Source organism: Triticum urartu, chromosome 6A (assembly GCF_056163025.1).
Source record: "Triticum urartu cultivar PI428250 chromosome 6A, HENAU_Tu73, whole genome shotgun sequence".
NCBI lineage: Eukaryota > Viridiplantae > Streptophyta > Magnoliopsida > Poales > Poaceae > Triticum > Triticum urartu.
In genome coordinates, this window is record NC_141878.1 from 414,327,155 (window position 1) to 414,348,862 (window position 21,708).

A 21,708-nucleotide genomic window follows, 5' to 3' on the forward strand; every position below is an offset into this window, starting at 1 on the left:
CCCGTTGTCCGTTTTGCATTCCGGCGCTTCGTTCTCCTCCGGTGGTCTTCTACCTTTCTTTCGTGTGTGGGGATTAAACATTTCCGGATTGGACCGAGACTTGCCAAGCGGCCTTGGTTTACTACCGGTAGACCGCCTGTCAAGTTTCGTATCATTTCGACTTCGTTTCATACTCCAACGGTTAACCGAGGGACCGAAAAGGCCTCGTGTGTGTTGCAGCCCAACACCCCTCCACTTTGGCCCAAAACCCACCTAAACCTGCTCCATCATCTAGAGCGTTCGATCACGATCGCGTGGCCGAAAACCGCACCTCATTTGGACTCTCCTAGCTCACTCTATGCCTATAAATAGACCCCCCCCAGAAATTCGGATCTCCTTCTCCCCCCGAAACCCTAAATCCCAGATCCGCGCCGGCCGGACACGTACGCCCCGACCGGACGCGTCCGCCCCACCGCATCGGCCACTCCCGCGGTGCCAAGTGTCACCGCCGCCGTCTTCCCCCGCGCCGGCCCGCGCGGCCCAGGGAAGGCCCTCCTGGCCCGCGCGCCGCCGCCGCCCGGCTCCCTCGCCCGCGCCGCCCGCGCCTCGACCCTGCCGCCTTGCTCGCCCGCCGCTCCGCCGCCACCGCACCGCTCCGCCGCCCGAGCCGGCCTCCTCGTCCACAAGCGCCGCCGACGCCGCCCCGCCCAACTCCGGCGAGGATCCGGCGCCCCCGGCCCCTCTTGCCTCGGATCCGGCCACCATGACGCCATTTCCGGCGAGCTGCTACAGTGCCCCGACCGCGCCTCGGTTTCCGTGCAAACCCTAGATCTGAGAGAGGTTGATTTTTTCACTAAGTCCCGAGATTCCAGATCCAAGTGCTCCTGTTTGTAGCCTCGTAACTTTGCATCCGTAGCTCCGATTCATGCATATAGCATATCAAAATGTTCGCCTCAGAGAGTACATCATTTCATTCCATTGCATCATTTTCGTTTGAGTTCATCTTGATGCCCGAAATGCTGTTAGAAGAGGGCTACTTGAGTTAATTGTTAGATCTGCTACTCCATTTAGCATTTTGTCATTTTTGCCATGATTAATGTGTGCATGATATGCCCTGATGCTCTACATATGTTTTGTTAAGGGTTTTGTCATCTTTCCAGAGGTGCAACCCATGTATTTTTGTGATGTGTGTGGTGACTTGCACAAGCCTGCAAAGTGGTGCATTTGGTAATTCTGTTTTCAGGGACTTAGCAATTTCACTAAGTCCTTGATCTGTTTATCTCATGATGCCATATGTTCATGTTGTTTCCTAGTGATCCGTGCCTCTTTTGAGGATGATCAGTAAGGGAGTTTTATTAATCTTATAGTGCTCTATCCATCCATGTCTTTGTTTGCAATTATGGAGCACCCTAGCTTGAGTCAATCGAGCTCTACTTTTGCTACTTTGTGAATCTGGGCAGATTGTCAACTTGTTTGCAATTTTGCCGATGATGTTGTAGTTGATCTGTGCATGCTATGCTATTGTTCTTGCCATGTCTAGCTTGCATTTTGTGCCTTCTTGATGGATGTATGCTTGTCTTGCCATGACTTGTACCGTAGTGAGTGCATCGAGCTCGTAAACATGCCTACTTGAGTTATGTTTCAGCATGTGCCAGTTTTCACTAAGTCTGAAAACTGATTATGTTTTTGCTATGTTCACATGCTTGCAATTGTATTTTCTGATCCCTTTTGGCTCAAGGTCACTAAGGGACTTTTGTTAATCTATTTGAGTAGCTCGATGCCATGCTTTACTTTGTCATGTTCAGGTCCTGTAGTATGTAGTTTTGTTGCTCCGAAGAGGCTACCTGATCTGAAATTCCAGACTAGTGTTAATTTCACCAAGTCTGAGATCTGTTTGCCATATGCATTTTTGCCATGCTTGTTTGAACCTGTTAATGGATGAATTGGCCGTAGCTCAGTGCTAGACTTTTGTTAAACATCTTGAATGCATCCCTGCCATATATTTTGTTGTCATGTTTGGGTGTTGTAACATGTTCATCTCATTGCATTTAGATGGCTACTTGCTGTAAATCGCAGACCGGTGCCATATTTGAATCGCTTGCCATTTCCAAACCATAACTCCGATTCCGGTGTTCTTTATATCGTTTTCAAGCGATTTCATCTCATCTTTCTAGTGGCACACTTGGAATTCCAAGTTGAGGCTAGGTTCATGCTTTTCCTGTCATATCTTGCATTTTGCATCCCGCATCGCATCCCGCATCGCATATCATCATTGCATCATATTGCTTGATCCTTGCACGTGGTTGATTGCTTCCTTGTTGCTTGTTTGTCTTGTTTGGGTAGATCCGGGAGACGAGTTCGCTAACGAGGAGCCCCTTGAGTTTGCTTTCGAGGATCCAGTCAACTCTAACAACTGTGCAGGCAAGATGATCATACCCTCGAAATCACTACTATCTTTGCTATGCTAGATTGCTCGCTCTTTTGCTATGCCAATGCTACGATGCCTACCACTTGCTTTCAAGCCTCCCAAATTGCCATGTCAAACCTCTAATCTACCATGTCCTAGCAAACCGTTGATTGGCTGTGTTACCGCTTTGCTCAGCCCCTCTTATAGCGTTGCTAGTTGCAGGTGAAGATTGGAGGCCGTTCCTTGTTGGAACATTTATTTACTTGTTGGGATATCATTATATTGCCATGTTATCTTAATGCATCTATATACTTGGTAAAGGGTGGAAGGCTCGGCCTCTCGCCTAGTGTTTTGTTCCACTCTTGCCGCCCTAGTTTTCCGTCATATCGGTGTTATGTTCCCGGATTTTGCGTTCCTTACGCGGTTGCGTTATAATGGGAACCCCTTGACAGTCTGCCTTGAATAAAACTCCTCCAGCAATGCCCAACCTTGGTTTTACCATTTGCCACCTAGCCTTTTCCCTTGGGTTTCGCGGACTCAAGGGTCATCTTATTTTAACCCCCCCCCCCGGGCCAGTGCTCCTCTGAGTGTTGGTCCAACCTAGAGCACCGTGCGGGGCCGTCCCTTGGCAACTTGGGTTACGTTGGCTCCCGTACGCTTAGCTTATCCGGTGTGCCCTGAGAACGAGATATGTGCAGCTCCTATCGGGATTTGTCGGCACAGCGGGTGGTGTTGCTGGACTTGTTTTACCATTGTCGGAGTTGTCTTGAAGAACCAAGATACCGAGTCTGATCGGAACGTCTTGGGAGGAGGTCTATTCCTTCGTTGACCGTGAGAGCTTGTCATGGGCTAAGTTGGGACTCCCCTGCAAGGATTTGAACTTTCGAAAGCCGTGCCCGCGGTTATGGGCAGATGGGAATTTGCTAATGTCCGGTTGTAGATAACTTGAACCTTAATTTAATTAAAATGAATCAACTGAGTGTGTTACCGTGATGGCCTCTTCTCGGCGGAGTCCGGGAAGCGGACACGGTGTTGGAGTAATGTTTGCACAGGTTGCTCTCTAGTTTCTCGCTCGCGCTTTGCCTCCTCTTCTCGCTCTCTTTTGCGAATAAGTTAGCCACCATATTTGCTAGTCGCTTGCTGCAGCTCCACATTTTACCTTACCATACCTATAAGATTAAATAGTCTTGATCGCGAGGGTGCGAGATTGCTGAGTCCCTGTGGCTCACAGATTACTATTACGCCAGATGCAGGGCCTGATGATTCCGCTCCAGGAGACGCGCTTGAGCTCAAGTGGGAGTTCGACGAGGACTCTCAACGTTACTATGTTTCCTTTCCTGATGATCAGTAGTGGTGCCCAGTTGGGAGTGATTGGGACCGTGTCGCATGTTGGGTTATCTTTTATTTTGGCGCCGTAGTCGGGCCATGAGTGTTTGGATGATGTGATGTTATTTATGTACTTGATTGACGTGGCGAGTGTAAGCCAACTATGTTCTCTCCCTTTATGATTTATATTACATGGGATGTTGTGAAGATTGCCTTACTTGCGACATATGCCTTCAATGCGATTATGCCTCTAAGTCGTGCCTCGACACGTGGGAGATATAGTCGCATCGAGGGTGTTACAGTTCCACCACAATAGCCACACTAACAACCCGGGCATTAGCAGCCACATATAACAGTAAGGGCTCTTTATCAACCGGAGCAGCAAGGATAGGCGGCTCAGCTAGCTGCCGCTTTAAACTCTCAAAGGCTTCATTGGCAGCATCACTCCAGAAGAAATGGTCTGTCTTCCTCATCATCTGATACAGAGGGATTGCCTTTTCTCCCAAATGGCTGATAAACCGGCTCAATGCTGCAATATGACCCGCCAGCCGCTGCACATCGTTAATACACGCCGGTTTAGCCAGAGACGTAATAGTTGTGATCTTCTCCGGATTAGCTTCAATGCCCCTGTTAGACACCAGGAAACCCAAGAGCTTGCCTGCTGGTACACCGAAGACACATTTGGCCGGATTAAGCATCATCTTATAAACCCGGAGGTTATCAAAAGTCTCCTTCAAATAATCTACCAATGTTTCCTCCTTTCTGGACTTCACCACAATATCATCCACATAAGCATGAACATTGCGCCCAATCTGTTTATGAAGACAATTCTATACACAGCGCTGATAAGTCGTCTGGGCACTCTTGAGCCCAAAAGGCATAGATACATAGCAGAAGGCTCCAAAGGGAGTTATGAAAGCTGTCTTCTCCTGGTCCTTAACTGCCATTTTGATCTGATGATACCCAGAATAAGCGTCCAGAAAACACAAACGGTCACAACTCGCTGTAGCATCAATGATTTGATCAATATGAGGGAGAGCAAAGGGATCAGCTGGACAAGCTTTGTTCAAATCCGTGTAGTCCACACACATACGCCAAGTGTCGTTCTTCCTAAGTACCAGCACCGGATTAGCTAGCCACTCAGGGTGAAAGACCTCCACAATAAACCCTATTGCCAAAAGCCAGGCTACCTCCTCACCAATAGCCTTGCACCTTTCTTCATTGAAGCGGCGGAGAAACTGCCTGGCCAGTTTAAACTTAGGATCTATATTAAGAGTGTGCTCAGCGAGTTCCCTCGGTACACCTGGCATGTTAGAAGGCTTCCATGCAAAGATGTCCCGGTTCTCAAGGATGAACTCGATGAGCGCGCTTTCCTATTTCGGATCCAGGTTAGCGCTGATGCTGAACTGCCCGGATGAATCGCCAGGAACAAAGTCAACCAGCTTACTCTCCTCGGCCGATTTAAATTTCAAAGCTGGATCATGCTCTGTAGTTGGCTTTTTCAGAGAAGTCATATCTGCCGGATCAACATTGTCCTTATAGAACTTTAGCTCCTCCGTTGCACAAACCGACTCAGCATAAGCCACATCACCTTCTTCACATTCCAAAGCAATCTTCCTGCTCCCATGTACTGTGATTGTCCCCTTATGACCTAGCATCTTAAGCTGCAGATAAACATAACAGGGCCTTGCCATGAACTTAGCATAAGCCGGCCGTCCAAATAGGGCATGATATGGACTCTTGATTTTCACCACTTCAAAAGTCAATGTTTCTGACCGTGAATCATGATCATCTCCAAAAGCAACCTCTAGAGCTATCTTACCAACTAGGTACGCCAATTTACCAGGCACCACACCATGAAAGACGGTGTTCGACGGTTTAAGATTCTTATCTGTCAACCCCATGCGACGGAAGGTTTCATAGTAAAGGATATTGATACTGCTCCCTCCATCCATGAGTACCTTGGTGAACTTATACCCTCCAACCTGAGGTGCCACCACTAAGGCCAGATGACCTGGATTATCATCCCGGGGTGGATGATCCTCTCGACTCCATAAAATGGGCTATTCAGACCAACGCAGAGAACGGGGCACCACCGGTTCAACAGAATTTACTGCCCTCTTATGCAGTTTCTGATGCGCTTACATAGGCTAGTGGTGAAGACATGATACTGCCCACTATTCAACTGCTTCGGATTACTCTGATAACCCGATTGTTGTTGTTGCTGACTCCCCTGATGATTATAACCTCCCTGGTTGCCCTGATTGCCTTGATTGCCATGTCCGGTTTGGTTGCCTTGGAATCCTGAACCGGAGCTGCCTCCGCCATAACCCGGCCCATGAGAACCGCCTCCTGAACCGCCGGGCGGCCCCTGGTCGTATTGGAAAGAACTTGAATTTTTAAACTCCCGCATGATGAAACAATCCTTCCAAAGGTGCGTAGCTGGCCTCTCTCATGACCCGTGCTTTGGGCAAGGCTCATTTAACAGGCGTTCAAGATTGGGACCTGAACCTCTACCCCACTGGGGCGGTTTACCCTTACGGCGTTGACCATTATCCTGGGTGTTGGTGCTAGCCACAAAATCCAAGATGTTATCCGCCTTGCGCTTACCGTTGTTTCCATGACCCGCCGGGTTATGCTGCTACCCCTTGGCACTGCCATTCTTCTTTCCCTTCCCCGGCTTTTCATCCTCATACTCAGGGTCCTTGGTACTATCTGAATCGGCATACTTAACCAGAGCTGCCATGAGTGTGGACATGTCATTGCAGTGACGCTTGAGCCTTCCCAACTTCAGCTTCAAAGGCGTAAACCGGCAGTTGCCTTCCAATGTTAAGACTGTCATGTCAGCATTGATGCGGTCTGATGAATGCAGAATGGCTAATACCCGCTTCACCCAATGGGTTGTAGACTCCCCTTCCTCTTGAACACAGGCGGCTAAGTCCATAATTGACATGGGTTGTTTGCACGTATCTTTGAAATTCTGGATAAACCGGCTTTTTAACTCGGCCCATGACCCAATGGAGTTAATTGGTAAACTTTTTAACCAAGTGCGAGTTGTTCCTTCCAACATCATAGTGAAGTACTTAGCACATGCCGCATCATCCACGTCCAGCATCTCCATAGCCATCTCATAGCTCTCGACCCATGACTCAGGGGGTAAATTGGCAGTGTAATTGGGCACCTTATGAGGACCCTTGAAGTCCTTGGGCAGCCGCACGTTACGTAGGGCCGAGGTAAGACATGACACCCCCAAAGAACTGAAAACCACGCCTGGTTCCACCGAAGTGGTCGGACGAACTGGAGTAAGCTGACGAGCCGCGTATTGTGCTGCTAACTCGGCTTCTCGACGTGCTCGACCGTGATCCACCACATCCTGGGCATTAGCACCGCCACCCGCCGAGTTATGCCCTCGCGGCGGGTTACGGTTTCGCGCACTACTTGATACAGTCGGTTCATCAATATGCCTGTTGTAGCTCTGACTTGGGCGAGGGGTGGAATGAATCCTCTCACGACTGTGCGAATAAGCCTGCTGTTGGTTCAGAGTCGTCTGAAGGAGCTCTCTAGCCCATCGTGTTTCAACTGCTACTGGAGACTCGCCCTTGATCGGGAGAGCTGCCAATCGTGAAGCGGCGGCGACGATGTTATCCAACGGATTAGAATAATGACCCGGAGGCGTTGATACATGCTGTGATGGGACATTGTTCTGACGAGGCGGATCCGTCGCGCGCGGCTGAACTGGCGCCCCCGTTCTAGGCGCCTCCACCCGGTTTACCGCTGGATGGTTGTTGGTTCCTGCCCCTGGCGTGTTGAAGAGATTCCTTCCCTCATAAACCGGAGGCAGGTGAGACCGGTACCTTCTCCTCATGACATCCTCTGATGCGCTTTGATCCAGCATAAGCCTATAAGCCTGTGCCTCTAATCCGGCCCACTCTGCGGCCATCCTGGTGTTCTCCGCTGCCAGATCTACCTTAGCTTGAGCTATCTGATCCTTCACCTTTGCAATTTCCGTGTTATGCTGATCCTGATTCGCCGCGTTAACATCAGCCGCCAGCAACGTCGCCAAAGTGTCAAATAAATCGGACAAAACCTGAACCCGTGCTGGCGCGGGGCCTCCTGCCCCAGCGGGTGTTGCAGCTGCTGAACCGGAAATCATCGCTGATGCGGTAGAAGAATGTTGCACCGACTGCGTACCAGCCATAAAGATCGTAACTCGGCTCGGCGGATCAGAGAGGTCCGGAATACTGTCACCATCGGAACCGCCGCTAATCCGACCATCCTACAGCTGATACAGCGACTCGGTCTCTCCGGTTGAAGACTCGTCATCGGAGTAAATGACAGTTTCGCCACCAGATATCGATCTAGCCTCAGATTCCACTCCGTGGATGACTCCCACGAAGGCACGCTTTTACGGCAGGCTGAACTCGGGCAGGTCTTGCACGCTGAGCCGTCTCGACGATGTCGGTGCAGATGTCCGGCTCAGGGCCCGGTTCGCCGATCTTGCCAATGAAGACGTGTATTCCGCCAAAAGGGACCCGGTACCCGTACTCGATCGAGCCGGCCTCGGGCCCCCAGCCCGTGTCATCGGTGTAGAGCTTGCCGCGATGACTCTTGGTCATCCGGCCCACAACGTATCCCTTGAGTCCTTTGAAGCTGCCCTTCAAGAACTCGAAGCCATCGTGCGATAGCCCCACGATGGGCGCCAACTGCCGTGGTTTTGTCACGGCAGATGTCCTAGTGAAAGGACTTAGTCGTGGAGCCATCGCGACGGGTTAGCTTAAAGGGGTTAAAGCGGACAAGGGACGCAAGGAATTATACTGGTTCAGCCCCTTACGATGAAGGTAAAAGCCTACTCCAGTTGTGATGGAATTGCTAGGGTTTTGATGACCAGGGAGCGAATCTGCTTTGCCTGGCTCTCGAGTTATTGTTGTCTGTCCCTAAACCGCCGCTGGGTCGTCCCTTTATATACACAGGTTGACGCCCGACGGTTTACAGAATCCCGAGGCCGGCTCATAAACATGCCCGGCTCGGTTTCTACCTTTCCTTGCCTTACAACATAAGTTACATATCATATGGCGGTTTATGCCTATGGACTCTAATCCGCCTTTGGGCCCTGGGCCTTCATGTTAGATCTCCTCTGTAAAGCGCCATACCTCTTGTCTTCATGGGCTTCAAACATGACTAACTCCTTGTGGACATAACCCGGCCCCTCATGGCCGGTTTATACTTAATAGTAATATCCCCAACACCGCGTGTTCCAAGACAGACCGCGGCCGCCCACGCCCAGCTCGTGGTGGCCTTTTCCAATGAGATGGCGGATGCGGATGGCAAGATGCTTGCCGAGTATGGTGAGATGGATGCCATGGAGCCCCTTCCCCAGGAGATCGTCAGGCGCGAGATGGACAATGAAGAAGCCTCCCGTGATGGGTTCCCCCTCCGACAGGGCGCTGGAAAAGGGCTCCAGATGAGATCGCTTCAGAATAGAGGCTTGCGGTGGCAGAAATTTTACTTCTTGTCTCGCTCCGAGGGTTTCTAATTTTTTGTTAATTTATAGGCCAAACATTAGAGTTAACGAAGCCATGAGGGGCCCACAAGCCAGGGTGGCGCGTCCTACCCCCCAGGGGGTGCCAACCTTCCTTGTGGGGCCATCGTGGGTCTTCTGGTACTCCCCTGAAGCTTTAGAGTCTCTTATTTCCCATAAAAAATCATCGTAAAATTTCGTCGTGTTTGGACTTTCGTATGTATTGATTTTCTGCGAAACAAAAAATATGAAAAAAGCAAGAACTGCCACTAGGCAGTGGATTAATATGTTAGTCCATAAAAACAATATCAAAGTGCACTAAAAATATATAGAATTGATGTAAATATAGCATAAATATTTCATAAATTATAGATACGTGGAGACATATCAGTCTTCGTCAGGCTTCGGGCGACGGAATGGCGTGGCGTCGCGGCAGGGCTTTCTGACAACAGCCTGATGCTCGCGGATGATCCTCTCTGCTCCTCCTGTGCCTTGCGCAGTGCGACCGCAACCACCAACGACATGGGCGGGGGGAGAGGGCGGCGAGCCTTGGAGGAGTAGGTGGTGGCGGCCGTCTTGCTGAGAGACCACTCCTCGCTGTACTTGGACATCTCCCCATCGAGTCGGCGGAGACGATGTTGCTCGTCCCCGTCGAGTCGGCAGAGACGATGTTGCTCGTCCTCACCATCATCTTGGAGCGTTCCAGGGCCCAGGCGTACACCAGCTCCAGGTCTGCCACGATGGTGGCGGCAGGACATTAGAGTCCACGAACTTAGACCAGGGCACCACGTTGCGCCTGTCCCGTCGTCGCCTCTCCCCGTCGGTGTACTCCGCCGCCATTAGGGTGTCCGGGAGGACGAGCCGCCGCCGTCGAGTTAGTGACGAAGGCGACCAAGCGCCTTCGCGATGATCGTATGGGGTAAGGGCGGCAACAAGAGCCGCTTCTCCTTCACGTGGTGGGGCGGCGGCGAGAGCCGCTCCTCCTTGACGCGCCGGGGAGGCGGCGAGAGAGGCTCCTCCTCGACACGTCGTCCAATTTGGACGCCATTGTTCCATATGGGAGAGCGGAGAGAGGATGTGGACTCCAACTTGACACAGAGGAGCGTCTTCGATGACGCCGCCAGGTCGTTGACGTGTAGGATGGAGTGTTGGAGCATGACCTTCATCTGCGGCTCATACTCCTCGTGAGTCACGACGTAGACCGTGCCCTGCGTCGCCGGCTGCTGTTGCGTTGCCTATTGCTGTTGCGGCGACTGGTTCTCCTCATCGCCAAAGGAGATGGCAATCTCTGCCTTCGCCGAGGAGTCGCCCGCCAATGAGGACAATGACCCCGGAGTTCGAGGGTGGCGTCACCACGAACCTCCGGAGCCTGTTCCGGAGATGCCGCCTGTCGGGGCCGAGGCCCACGACTTGCCCGTCGTCGGAGTTGTGGAGGAAGAGGGGAGGTGAGGACAAGGGCGTGCAGAGCAATACGATGAGTGCAATGTGGATGGCGCCGGAGCACAGCTTATATAACCTCGGCCAGGCCATGCAAATGGATGGTCAACTGCTTCAATGCGGCCCAACGACCGGAGTTGATTCCTCGGGAAGCCGCGTGTGCATTGAAGCGCGACTCCCGTCGGTCAGCGCCACCCTCCCGTCCGGTCACATACGCAACATCAATGCCAACCATTGCGTTCTCTGGGCCGACATCGATGAGGCGGGGGAAGTGCCGTGTGCATCGGACGGAAGCGCGGGAGAAGCCGGTGGGGTTGTTTGGTGGGCCAGGTTAGTCTCTGGACGCCCGCAAAGCCCCCCCTGTCTTCGATTTGCGACAAAACAAGTCTGGATTGCCGAGCGGACTGATACATGACCGCGTTGGAGGGCAAAACATGTCCGAACCGCGTGGTCCAAACGTTTGCTGGCGGTTTAAGGGTCGGCATTGGAGATGCCCTTGTTGCCTTGGACTAAAACAAAAACTCCATTTTATGAGAGAGATAATCCTACTTGGCAGGCAGCAAGAGTACAAGCAGGAGAGAATAAATTGAGAAAGAAACACAAGCAACAAAAACTGGAGATAAAGCAAAAGGGATGAACCAAAGAGCGGAAAACTGGAAACCATAATAGACAATACAATATATATACTCCAATAATGATAATTAAATAATAAATAAAGGAAAGAAAAAGAAAAGCTAGCCCTACTACCGCCCTATCCCTCGTTCTCTCCTTCCATCTGTTGTACGGTCCCCGTCCGTTTCCCACATTTTCCGCTTCCCCCCATCCATCCCTCCATTAACTCGTCTCCCGATCCCAACCCCCACGAAAATCCCAAAAATATTCAGAGAAGCAATCCCTAGTCCCCGAATCCAACCTCGAGGAGTATCCCGATTCGCTTCCGATCAGCGCCAACTCGATCTGCGGCTTCATCTCAGACGGTCCCAGGCGCGCAGTCTTGGCTCGGGAGATCCGGGATCCCGTTCTTGGGTGTTCTGGGCTCAAATCTTGCGGCTTCTGGGCAATGTGATTAGGCCAAGGGGCGATTTTAGGCGCAGCCGTTCCTGAATCTCTCGTTGGGTTGCAAAGATGGAGCATGTGATCGGGGGGAAGTTTAAGCTGGGCAGGAAGATTGGGAGCGGATCTTTCGGGGAGCTGTATCTTGGTACGGTCCTCGTGGTGTTCTTAGATCTCTCATCTGTTTCTGTCCGTTCGTGTTGCCAAGCTTCATATCTGGTTGGCTTATTTTTCACAAGGGTGATTAATTTGGTTGCAGGCGTGAACATACAGAGCAGCGAGGAGGTGGCTATCAAGTTGGTATGTGATGAAAAAAACCCGATTCTGTTGTAAACCTTTTCATTTGTTAATATACATATGCATGTTTTCATCTGGTGTTAACTAAATATATGTATGTAATTTGTGAATACATTATGGTCCATCACTAATCAGAAATGTTTTGGACATCTTATTTAGTATCATGCTCTTTTCGTATGAGTAGCAACTCGCAACGAGGAGTCTAGAATTTCTGAACACTACAGATTCGCTACAGGCAAACTGATCTACTCCTTCCGTTCCGAAATAGATGACTCAACTTTATACTAACTTTAGTACAAAGTTAGTACAAAGTTGGGTCATCTATTTTGGAACGGAGGGAGTATTAGAGATACGCAGAACTAGGGAACTAGAAAAGGGACAAAGTGTTTGCTGCTCCCAGTTGGAAGTTCAATTTTTATTATCTGTTCATTTAAGTATGTTTGTACACCTTTGTGTGGGTTACAGGAGGGCAGACAAATACAAACACCATACAACATTCTTAGCATGTTGTGTACTCTTTCAACATTCTACGAGTCAGGAATGACAACAGTACTGTTACATCAAGTAATAGTTAACAAAAGAAACACTATCCTTAAATCTTTGGCTATCAGTGGCAGTTGAAATCCATCTATCTAATTCAATCTTTCAAGGAAGAGTGAATTGCGCAAAACCCCTATGTTCAGCGAAACTTATAAGTTATAACACTTCCGCACACCTATTGGACTTTTTCCCAGCAAAAACTCATCTCCGAAGAACCATGCTCTGAACATGCGATTCTATACTTTCTGCTGTTCAGTTATTTCAGTACAATGTGCACTTGTTTAGTAGAATTTTCCGTGGAAGTAGCATTCTTCATAAATACTGTTAGTTGTTTTCTTACAAAATGAGCCAATGGTCCCTTGCTGTCTCCTAAATGCTGGTGTTTTATTATAGAGCCTGATGAAATTTGTGGTTTCTTAATTGCTTAATTTCTACCTCCGCATGTCTTGGATTGTGGGCATAGATGAAGCAACATCTATGCTCTGAGAAAGTGTAGGTAATAATGAAATAATAACAGTTTTTTATAACTTGAAATATAACTTTGCATGAACATGAATTCTGAGTGTTATGGCTGGTTACTGCCCGTGCAACTGCTAGCATCTGGACATCCTAACTGACTGTATCTCACCATATTTGTTAGGAATCTGTCAAATCAAGGCATCCTCAGCTTCATTATGAGTCAAAACTATATATGCTTCTGCAAGGGGGGAGTAAGTAGCAATACAATAACTTCCTTTTGAACGAAAATCGATACAAGAACTTGCTTTCATCCTTTTTTTAATGATTCTGATTTAATGTTCAATTACAAACTTCAGTGGGGATTCCTCATCTGAAGTGGTTTGGAGTGGACGGGGAGTACAATGTCATGGTCATTGATCTTCTTGGTCCAAGTCTGGAGGACTTGTTCAACTATTGCAACAGAAAATTTACCCTTAAAACAGTACTTCTGCTTGCTGATCAGATGGTGAGTGCTTACTGTATGATTTCATTTTGGCTGTTAATATTGGCCACCTGTCCTACAGAATGCCAATGAATTTTTTTATCTGGAAACTCAAATCTCTGAGTCCTTACTTGGCTGATCCTGACAAGTTGATGTATTCCTTTATTTTTACACAGATCGCCAGGGTAGAGTACATGCACTCGAGGGGCTTTCTTCATCGTGACATAAAGCCAGACAACTTCCTTATGGGTTTAGGCCGTAAAGCAAGCCAGGTTTGGTGCCATCATGAACATTTTTACTGGTACAAGTGATTTATCAATTTTTCTTCACTTAAGAAATTGTTAGTTGCATAATTCATTGTGGAACTGTACTGATTCTAGTTTTTGGCCTGGCTCTGATAGACTGATATGATACATTAAAGCCTAAAGATTTATCAGCTGGCAGCCTGGCAGCACAAACAGGGGCAGCGCCAGGGCTGGGCCAAGTTTGTGGCTAGCCTAGCCTGATCATACTCTCCATGACCCTTTAGCATTTAAATGGGCTTCTGGGACTGCCTGGGGCTAAAGCCCTAGCTGCCCAGTCCTGTCTCCATCCCTGAGTTCAAAACCCCCCAATCATAATAAAGAGAGGCTAAAATGGCTAATGTACAAGCTCGTTTGCATCAGCAAATAAACAATTGCGTAATAAACCAAATTTCTGTGTTTTGGCAAGAGATTCACCTTGGAACTGTTTCAGCTGATGTTCATGCATTATAATTATACAATGACTGTAATGGTGCTGTACCACTCTATTTAATTATTGACTGTTCTTAGTCAGTGTTGATTAAATATTTTAAGACATTAATTATAAATGTATCAAGTCCTGAAGGTACAAAAGTACTGATCATTCTACATTTTGTCTATATGTGCTCGTGGCTCGTGTATACTTTTAGAACAAAGATATCCATATTCTCTTGTTTGTCAAATAAGTTCTGATGTTTGCTGCAATGAGCATGTCCCTTTCAAACACATTATTTGAGTGATCTCGATACTTCTGTTTGCTGTGAACAGAAATATCTGCTTAGAAAACTGATTGCAATTACTGTAACAGGTGTATGTTATTGACTATGGCCTTGCAAAGAAGTACCGGGACCTCCAAACTCATAAGCACATACCATACAGGTACTTGCAACTGTTGTTTAAAAGGAATTCTTGTAATGTCCCGAAGATTGTCCTAGACTTCTAGTACAGAACTAGCTTAACAAAAAAAAAACCATTCCTACATTTGAGGTCCTTAACATGTTTGCGCGTTGTTCAGTCTGGCACATAAGCTCAATGTTTTGCTCATACTTGCACAAAGCTCGTGCGTTGCTGGTAGGAACTTGTACCCTACCAGGCCTTGGGCGTAAGCAGTAAGGGAAGGAGGGAGCTGGGTGAGGCAATGAGCAGCCGCGCCGGCGGTTTGGCGCCGTCGCGGGAGAGGAGGGAGATGGCGGCGGCGGCTAGGGTTCCGGCTCCTCTGGGAACCGGGCAATAGAGATAATAATCTTCTTATTGCTTAATTCCAAAAAGAGTCTTACAGCCTATATTTATAACCTAGATAACTTGCAGAAGAATTAACCTAAGATAACTTGCATAAGAATTAACCTAAGATAACTTGTGGGCTAAGATTGCCCGGTGGGCCTAGCTAAACCGGCCATAACAGTTGCTACGAACTACGAAGCCATAAAAAAACAAGGAATTATCACTGGCCTAGGAGGTCGTCAAAAGATCATGGTGTCTTGCAGCTATTGCATGGTTATTAAAGAGTGTGTGAATATAATAGAAGATCATGTTGCAGTCGCTAAAGAGTTTCGAGCGACCATAGTTGGTCCTTTGTAAGATTTATAGTGAGAGAACATTTTGAATTTGGAACATAGGAGAATGGGTGTGAGTAAGCTGAATGCACAAGATCGTGGATTAGGTAGGAGGACAACATCTATCGCCGCGTTGAATTGTAATTTCTTGCCCTCTTTTGCTATGACATGGAACCAAAAGAGTTGGTTGGGCAGAGAAACTAAAATCAAGACCATGATTTTGAATTGGAGTGGCATACTTGCATTTATAATTTGTGTTTCTTACAAGGAGTGTTATTCCCACATTACTTCATTAGGGTAGCAGTGTATTTGTTTATTTGGGATAGGTCTCACACCTAGTAAAAATAACATTTGTTTATTGATGTATTTTGGAAGGTTGCTAGTCCCACATGTGGGTAGAAGTGCATTTGTTTATTTGTGTGGTCCCACATGTGAACTCACCACCAACTCCAACCTTTATAAGTAGGAAAGACTATCGTTAACAGCTTTTGGCATAGTGTGATGTAACTTTGCTTGGCACACTACCTGTGGTACAATATCAGCTACCAAATGTCTAGGTTCAAAGCTAATTTTTCACTATTGTGCTTTGTAATGCCTGAAATTTGAGTTGATTAGCAGTACTAGGAAGAAGGGAAACTTTGAAACCAAAATATCACCAGCAATCCTACTTGAGGAATTTGTAATAATGGGCATCACATAATTTTTCACAGCTGTGCACTAATAAATCTGGGCATTCGTCCAGCCGGGTTGGGCTTCAAAAAAGCCTGGCATGAAGGAACCAAGCCTGAGGCCTGAAAATTTACTTTCACCAAGCCTGAGCCTGCCCCGGTGTAGAAACCCGACAAAGGCCCAGCCCGAAAACTCGAAGTTCCTGCTCCCCCAACTGAAAGTTCGCTGCTTGTACAGATCGATCCAAGATCCAAAAGAAATTCCATTTGTACCACACGTGATAACCAACAAAAACGTTTGTTAATTTGTAGCTTGACAAGATCAACTCACCGATACATGTATATCAGATTCAAAAGGTATCTATTATCCGTGTGTTACCGTGAGAAGATCCCTTCACCACTAAGATACAATCAACCAAAATATTTACATTAAATTCGAAACATTGAAAGAGTGTGCTTACGGACATGAGCCAAACTTAAATAAGTTGATTGATTCACAGCTATAAACCAGGAAACGGTTAACTTGTAGATCGAAGCAGAAGCAGCAGTTGTCCTCAACGGCTCTACACAGCTGCGCAGAAAGTATAGGCGGCCTCAACACAGCCGCGTGGGAAGGCGGTGGGAGGACACGGCCTCGACGCAGCGCCTGGTGACAGCAGCCGCTGCGGTGCCTGGTGACCTCTGCTGCTACGCGTGGTGAGCGACCCCATGTAGAACGTGGGGTTGCAAGGGACTAGGGGAGCCGTCATGGTCGGACAGGGCTGCGGCAGCTTGGAGCCTTGTGTGTGGGTAGGGCTGCAGGCTAAGGGCACGTTTGGAACACAGGATTCCAAAACACATGAATAGGAAGGGTTGCAGGTGGAAAACAGAGCATCGTGAAGCATAGGAATTTTTTACAAGTCTGTTTGGAACATAGGAAAAGGAAAAACACAGGAACTATTAATGAAGTGGATAATAATGTTGAACATGCTTATTAAGGAACTTCACTCATTTTTTATTATAACAAAACCATATGTATAAACCTTTCATGCACGTCCAATCAGCCCAATGAGACAGACTGGGGCCACTAGAATGAGGGCCTACCAGTCAGAAGAGAGGGGAGAGAAAAACAAACCAATGTACTCAGTACTCCTAATCCATTCCTTCTCAAATCGTCATGCTTCTCCTAGTCTGCGACCCCATCTTCCAGGCCTCATAATCCACTAGTATTTCATCCCAGACTACCTAATCTACTACTATTTTGTTCGTTCCAATGCATGGACGTGGCCACATGGAGGAATTTGTCATCCACGGCGCACAGCAGCAACATGCACCTCGTCTTGTGGCAGCTAACAACACTGTTACAGTCTTCAAAACTTTCCGGATCTACACCGGACTCGGGCTTGGTAGATGTGGTTGCGTCCAAGACGATTTGCCTTGATTGACACAAAGGAAGGAAAAATGAGGATGAGGTTCTGATTTGTTGTTTCCTGAGGTTTTCTCATGAAACTGAAGTGATAGGAAAGTTTCCTTCGCATTTCATGCAGTTGGGTCCTGCACTTCAAAGGGACTACTGGAAATTTCCCCATAAGGAACTCTTTCCCCCAAAAATCCTCTAGAAATCATGTGTTCCAAATGACCCCTAAGGTTGCGTGGAGCGGAATGTCGCTTGGGTTATCAGGGAGGCGAATATTATATGGCGACTGGCGTTAGGTGGAGTTCAGATCTCACATGTTGTGCTGTTCGGGCCCGGCTGGGCTATGTTCAGGCTAAAAACTGAAGCCCGAGCCTGGCCTGTGATTTTTGGGCTGGGTTGTCGGGCTGGGCTGCATGCCCACATTTAGGCACTAATGGGGATTAGCCTTTATTGGGTAAAAGATAGGGTAATTCAAAATTGCACCCGGGGGAGGCAGGCAGTGCTCCTAGATGGGGAAAATGAATTTTCAAATTTTTTTACAAGGAAAATATTTACACATGTAAATGGATGTAAATTTTCATGTTAAAATGACAAGTTTGATGCCCTGTGTAAAAGTCCAAGTGTGGTGCTTAAATAATTGCTTTTCTGAGGACTGGTGGGCACAAAACCTGTCCTTTTTTCATGAAACTACATGCACAGAAAATACATGAACATGTACATGTGTCCATTTAAAAAAAACAATAAACATTTTTTGCATGCTTATTGTTCATCCAGTGTTCCTGGGAGCTAGTTCATGGCCCCATAAAATATGCAGTTTCTCCATTGAGATATTTCTTTCGTGTATGATTCTATCTTCATATTTATTTGGATATGTACACTTGGATCTTACATGTTTTTCTTTGCTACCATAGGGAGAACAAAAATCTTACAGGAACAGCACGTTATGCTAGTGTAAACACCCATCTTGGAGTAGGTGAGTATTGCTACTTGTGAACTTGTGTTACTTCAACATCAGCATAGATTTCTTTGTTCAATTAATAACAAAGATCAAGGCGTATTCTGTAAAGATCAAGGCCTATTCTGTAAAGTTGTTGAACAAAGCATAGTTCTTTTGAAACCTTAAGTTTCGCCGTTATCACAAAGTTAGTCAGCAACAATTTCTGAAATGCCTTAATTTTCTAGTTGTGAGTGATTAAGCATGACTCTTCCGCTGATTGCTGGTACATGCTATACTAATGGGTTTTCTCTACAGAACAAAGCAGGAGAGATGATTTAGAATCTCTCGGTTATGTGCTGATGTACTTCATAAGAGGAAGGTAGGACATGTATTACTTTTCTAGTGGTTTAAATTCCTTTTTGGCTGTTGAATATATTTCACTGACCTATATAACTTGTCTCTCACAGCCTTCCTTGGCAAGGTCTGAAAGCTGGCACGAAAAAACAGAAGTATGATAAAATTAGTGAAAAGAAAATGTTAACTCCAGTTGAGGTAATTAAATGTGGTTTCTTTGACAAACAATTCTACAAAGAAGTTTGGTGTATCTTTCACTTGTAATATAATCTTATGTATCACTTTGCACAATTTTGGATAGGTCCTTTGTAAATCTTATCCATCGGAGTTTGTTTCATACTTCCATTACTGCCGATCCTTGCGTTTTGAAGATAAACCAGATTACTCCTATCTGAAGAAACTCTTCCGAGATTTATTTATTCGTGAAGGTACTATCAATAAATATAGTAGTTTGAAGTTTCTATGCACCTACATCTTATACAGTGTCTGATGGATCTTATAGGGTACCAGTCTGATCATATATTTGACTGGACTGTGTCGAGGCAATTAGCAGAGAATAACAGATTGCGAGTATGTCCTCCATTCCTCTTTCCAGTTATTTTTAGTAGTGCAAGCTTGATTGTACTGAATGTGTAGCATTGTTGTCCTCTGTCAGCCAAGTGGAAGGACAGCTGGGTTGGTGGGACCATCTGCAGAACGGGCTGAACGGATTGCAGGTTTGTCAGTTGCATGCACATTTGCAAAAGTTTATATTCAAGAAATAAGCTATGCAGGGAGTGTAATTGCTTTTTGTTTCCTTGTTTAACAGCAAGACAGGATGGTCCTGATAGATTCTCTAGTTCAGTGGAAACATTTGCCAGAAGAACTGGCTCTGGTTCTGGCCATCATGGAGAAAACACGAAGCACAGAACTCTGTTTGATTCTCTGTTGGCACCTAAGATGGTTAGAAGTGCTCAATTTTAGTTTAATATTTGATTTATTTCAACACAATGTCTGCTCGGTGACCATGCACGTACTTCTGAATGCAATTCGCCATGTTTGTACAAAGCAGCATTTGATTGTCAACTCTTATACTTACAAAGGCATACCTATGGCTTTAGATGACCAATATGGATGTATTGGATAACTGAAAGTCTTACAACATTTTTACCATGTATGCTAGGCTGCTGATTCGGATAAAAGAAGGCCTACATCATCCCGGAATGGGAGCACATCGAGGAAGGCTCTCCTGTCAAGCAGCAGACCAAGTTCTGGAGAGCCCAGTGACCCCACTCGCACTAGCCACCTAATCCCAACTAGCAGTGGCAGCAGTCGTCCATCAACCACTCAGAGGCTTCACCAATCAACTGGTCTTGAGGCCAGGTCCTCCTCGCTGTCGAAAACTGCGAGAAATGTCCATGATGATCCCACGATAAGGACATTTGAGCGCCTTACAATTAGTGCAGACAGGAGGAAATAAAAGGTTGAAGAGTAAAAAGATTTCAGTTGCTGTCATGAGTGTGGGCACTTGGACTTTCAGCTCCAGATGATGCTCACTGGTCAGCAAGATAAATGATGTTGTGCTACACAAGATGCCGAGGAATGCATATAGCGAAGGCGGCTCATCGAATCTTGGCATGAATGATTGAGCACTGTTATTTCAATGTCTGTTATTTTGAATGGTTAAAGAAAATGTTTTACACCATTCTGATGGGCCTGGATCGGCTGCATGGATTGGCCGTGCTGGCCCAATTGATGTTAATGTTGAATCAGACACTTGTGGAAACACTATTCAAATAAAACAGTTTATCAGACATTCAAAATTATTCATGTGTTTGTTATGGTTATTGTACCTGTACATGAAAGTGTTGACGCATCAGTTGTTAGGGTTTAGTTACTTGCATCATTGAAGTTGTGCAAAATTCGAAGTCATTATGTTGTTGTTCTTCTAGCCTTTCTCGTGCAAAGACGTGGCCAAATATGCCTCAGAGTGAACTTATTTACTGCTGGCAATTTCTTTATTGCCCGCCATCTGTTCCTCGACATGTGTCTTGCAGCTTCGTAACTAACCGTAAAAGCCCCCCCCCCCCCCCCCCTCTCAAAAATAAAATAAAATAAGATCAGTAATCTTGGTCCTACTACTATCGATCAGTATTCCAGCTAACTTGGGGTTACCACACGGTAGTAGCTGCAATTTAGTCAGTCAAGCATCCATACAATCATAAGAGTATTGAAGATGACGCGACACTATCATCGTGTTTCTCCTATTCCCATGTGTTTAGAAATCATGCGAATCCAAGAGGCCCTTGGCCATCTACATTGCAGGCACTAGGTTCGATATCCTGGTCATTTCACCCAAATCCCCTTCAGATTCGAGATTCTGGCTATCCTGGTTGTTTCACCCAAATCCCCTTCAGATTCGAGATTTTGGCTTGCATTGATGCTACTTTTGTCGTCGGGCTTGGGTGCCTCAACTCTTTTTGCAGAAAACATCTGTTACATAATTGTTCAAATAGGTACTTGTGCATTGGGGAAACATACTCCTACACTGGCGCCACTTGCTTAATTTTTTTTATTGTTTAGCGTCCAGACAGGCGCCCCTGCGTTGTAGATGGCCAAAAAGTGTGTTACATTAGTGGTGACTATGTTTGACATTTTGGCATAGACCATGGCAAGATGCATTATTTTCAAAAAAATAAAACAGAATGTTTTCAAATAATGGAAGAACCAATCCCGACCCGTACGTCATAAGATGCATTTCATAGAGTTTTTTTTTTTTGAAACGGAGCATTTCATAGAGTTAGAGCTATATGAAGTGAAGTTGCAAATGTTGTTCTGGTAAGTGTTGAGGCGCCTGACGACAGAAGTGGCATCAGATGCCTCAACACTTACCAGAACAACATTGCTTTGACATATGAATCAAAACCTTTCCGAAAGCTTTCAAAAAAAAAACCTTTCCGAAAGCTAACAAGAAACTGGTACTTGTTGGGATTTCTGCACTTTTTTGGTCTCTCTGGCGATGTAGAAACAATATAATCTTTGA

General features: G+C 46.6%; 1 protein-coding gene across 1 annotated transcript; it reads left to right on the plus strand.

The window, feature by feature from the left end:
• The first annotated feature begins 11,430 nt into the window (after positions 1–11,430).
• Positions 11,431–20,491, plus strand: LOC147965471 (casein kinase 1). Its single transcript, XM_087528160.1, has 14 exons — positions 11,431–11,868; positions 11,980–12,020; positions 13,198–13,267; positions 13,373–13,521; positions 13,674–13,769; positions 14,587–14,657; positions 18,307–18,368; positions 18,648–18,711; positions 18,800–18,884; positions 18,988–19,114; positions 19,189–19,256; positions 19,342–19,402; positions 19,495–19,628; positions 19,849–20,491. Exons 1-14 carry the CDS (start codon positions 11,793–11,795, stop codon positions 20,143–20,145), a joined length of 1,401 nt encoding a protein of 466 aa, XP_087384286.1. The 5' UTR covers positions 11,431–11,792; the 3' UTR covers positions 20,146–20,491.
• Positions 20,492–21,708: the final 1,217 nt, after the last annotated feature.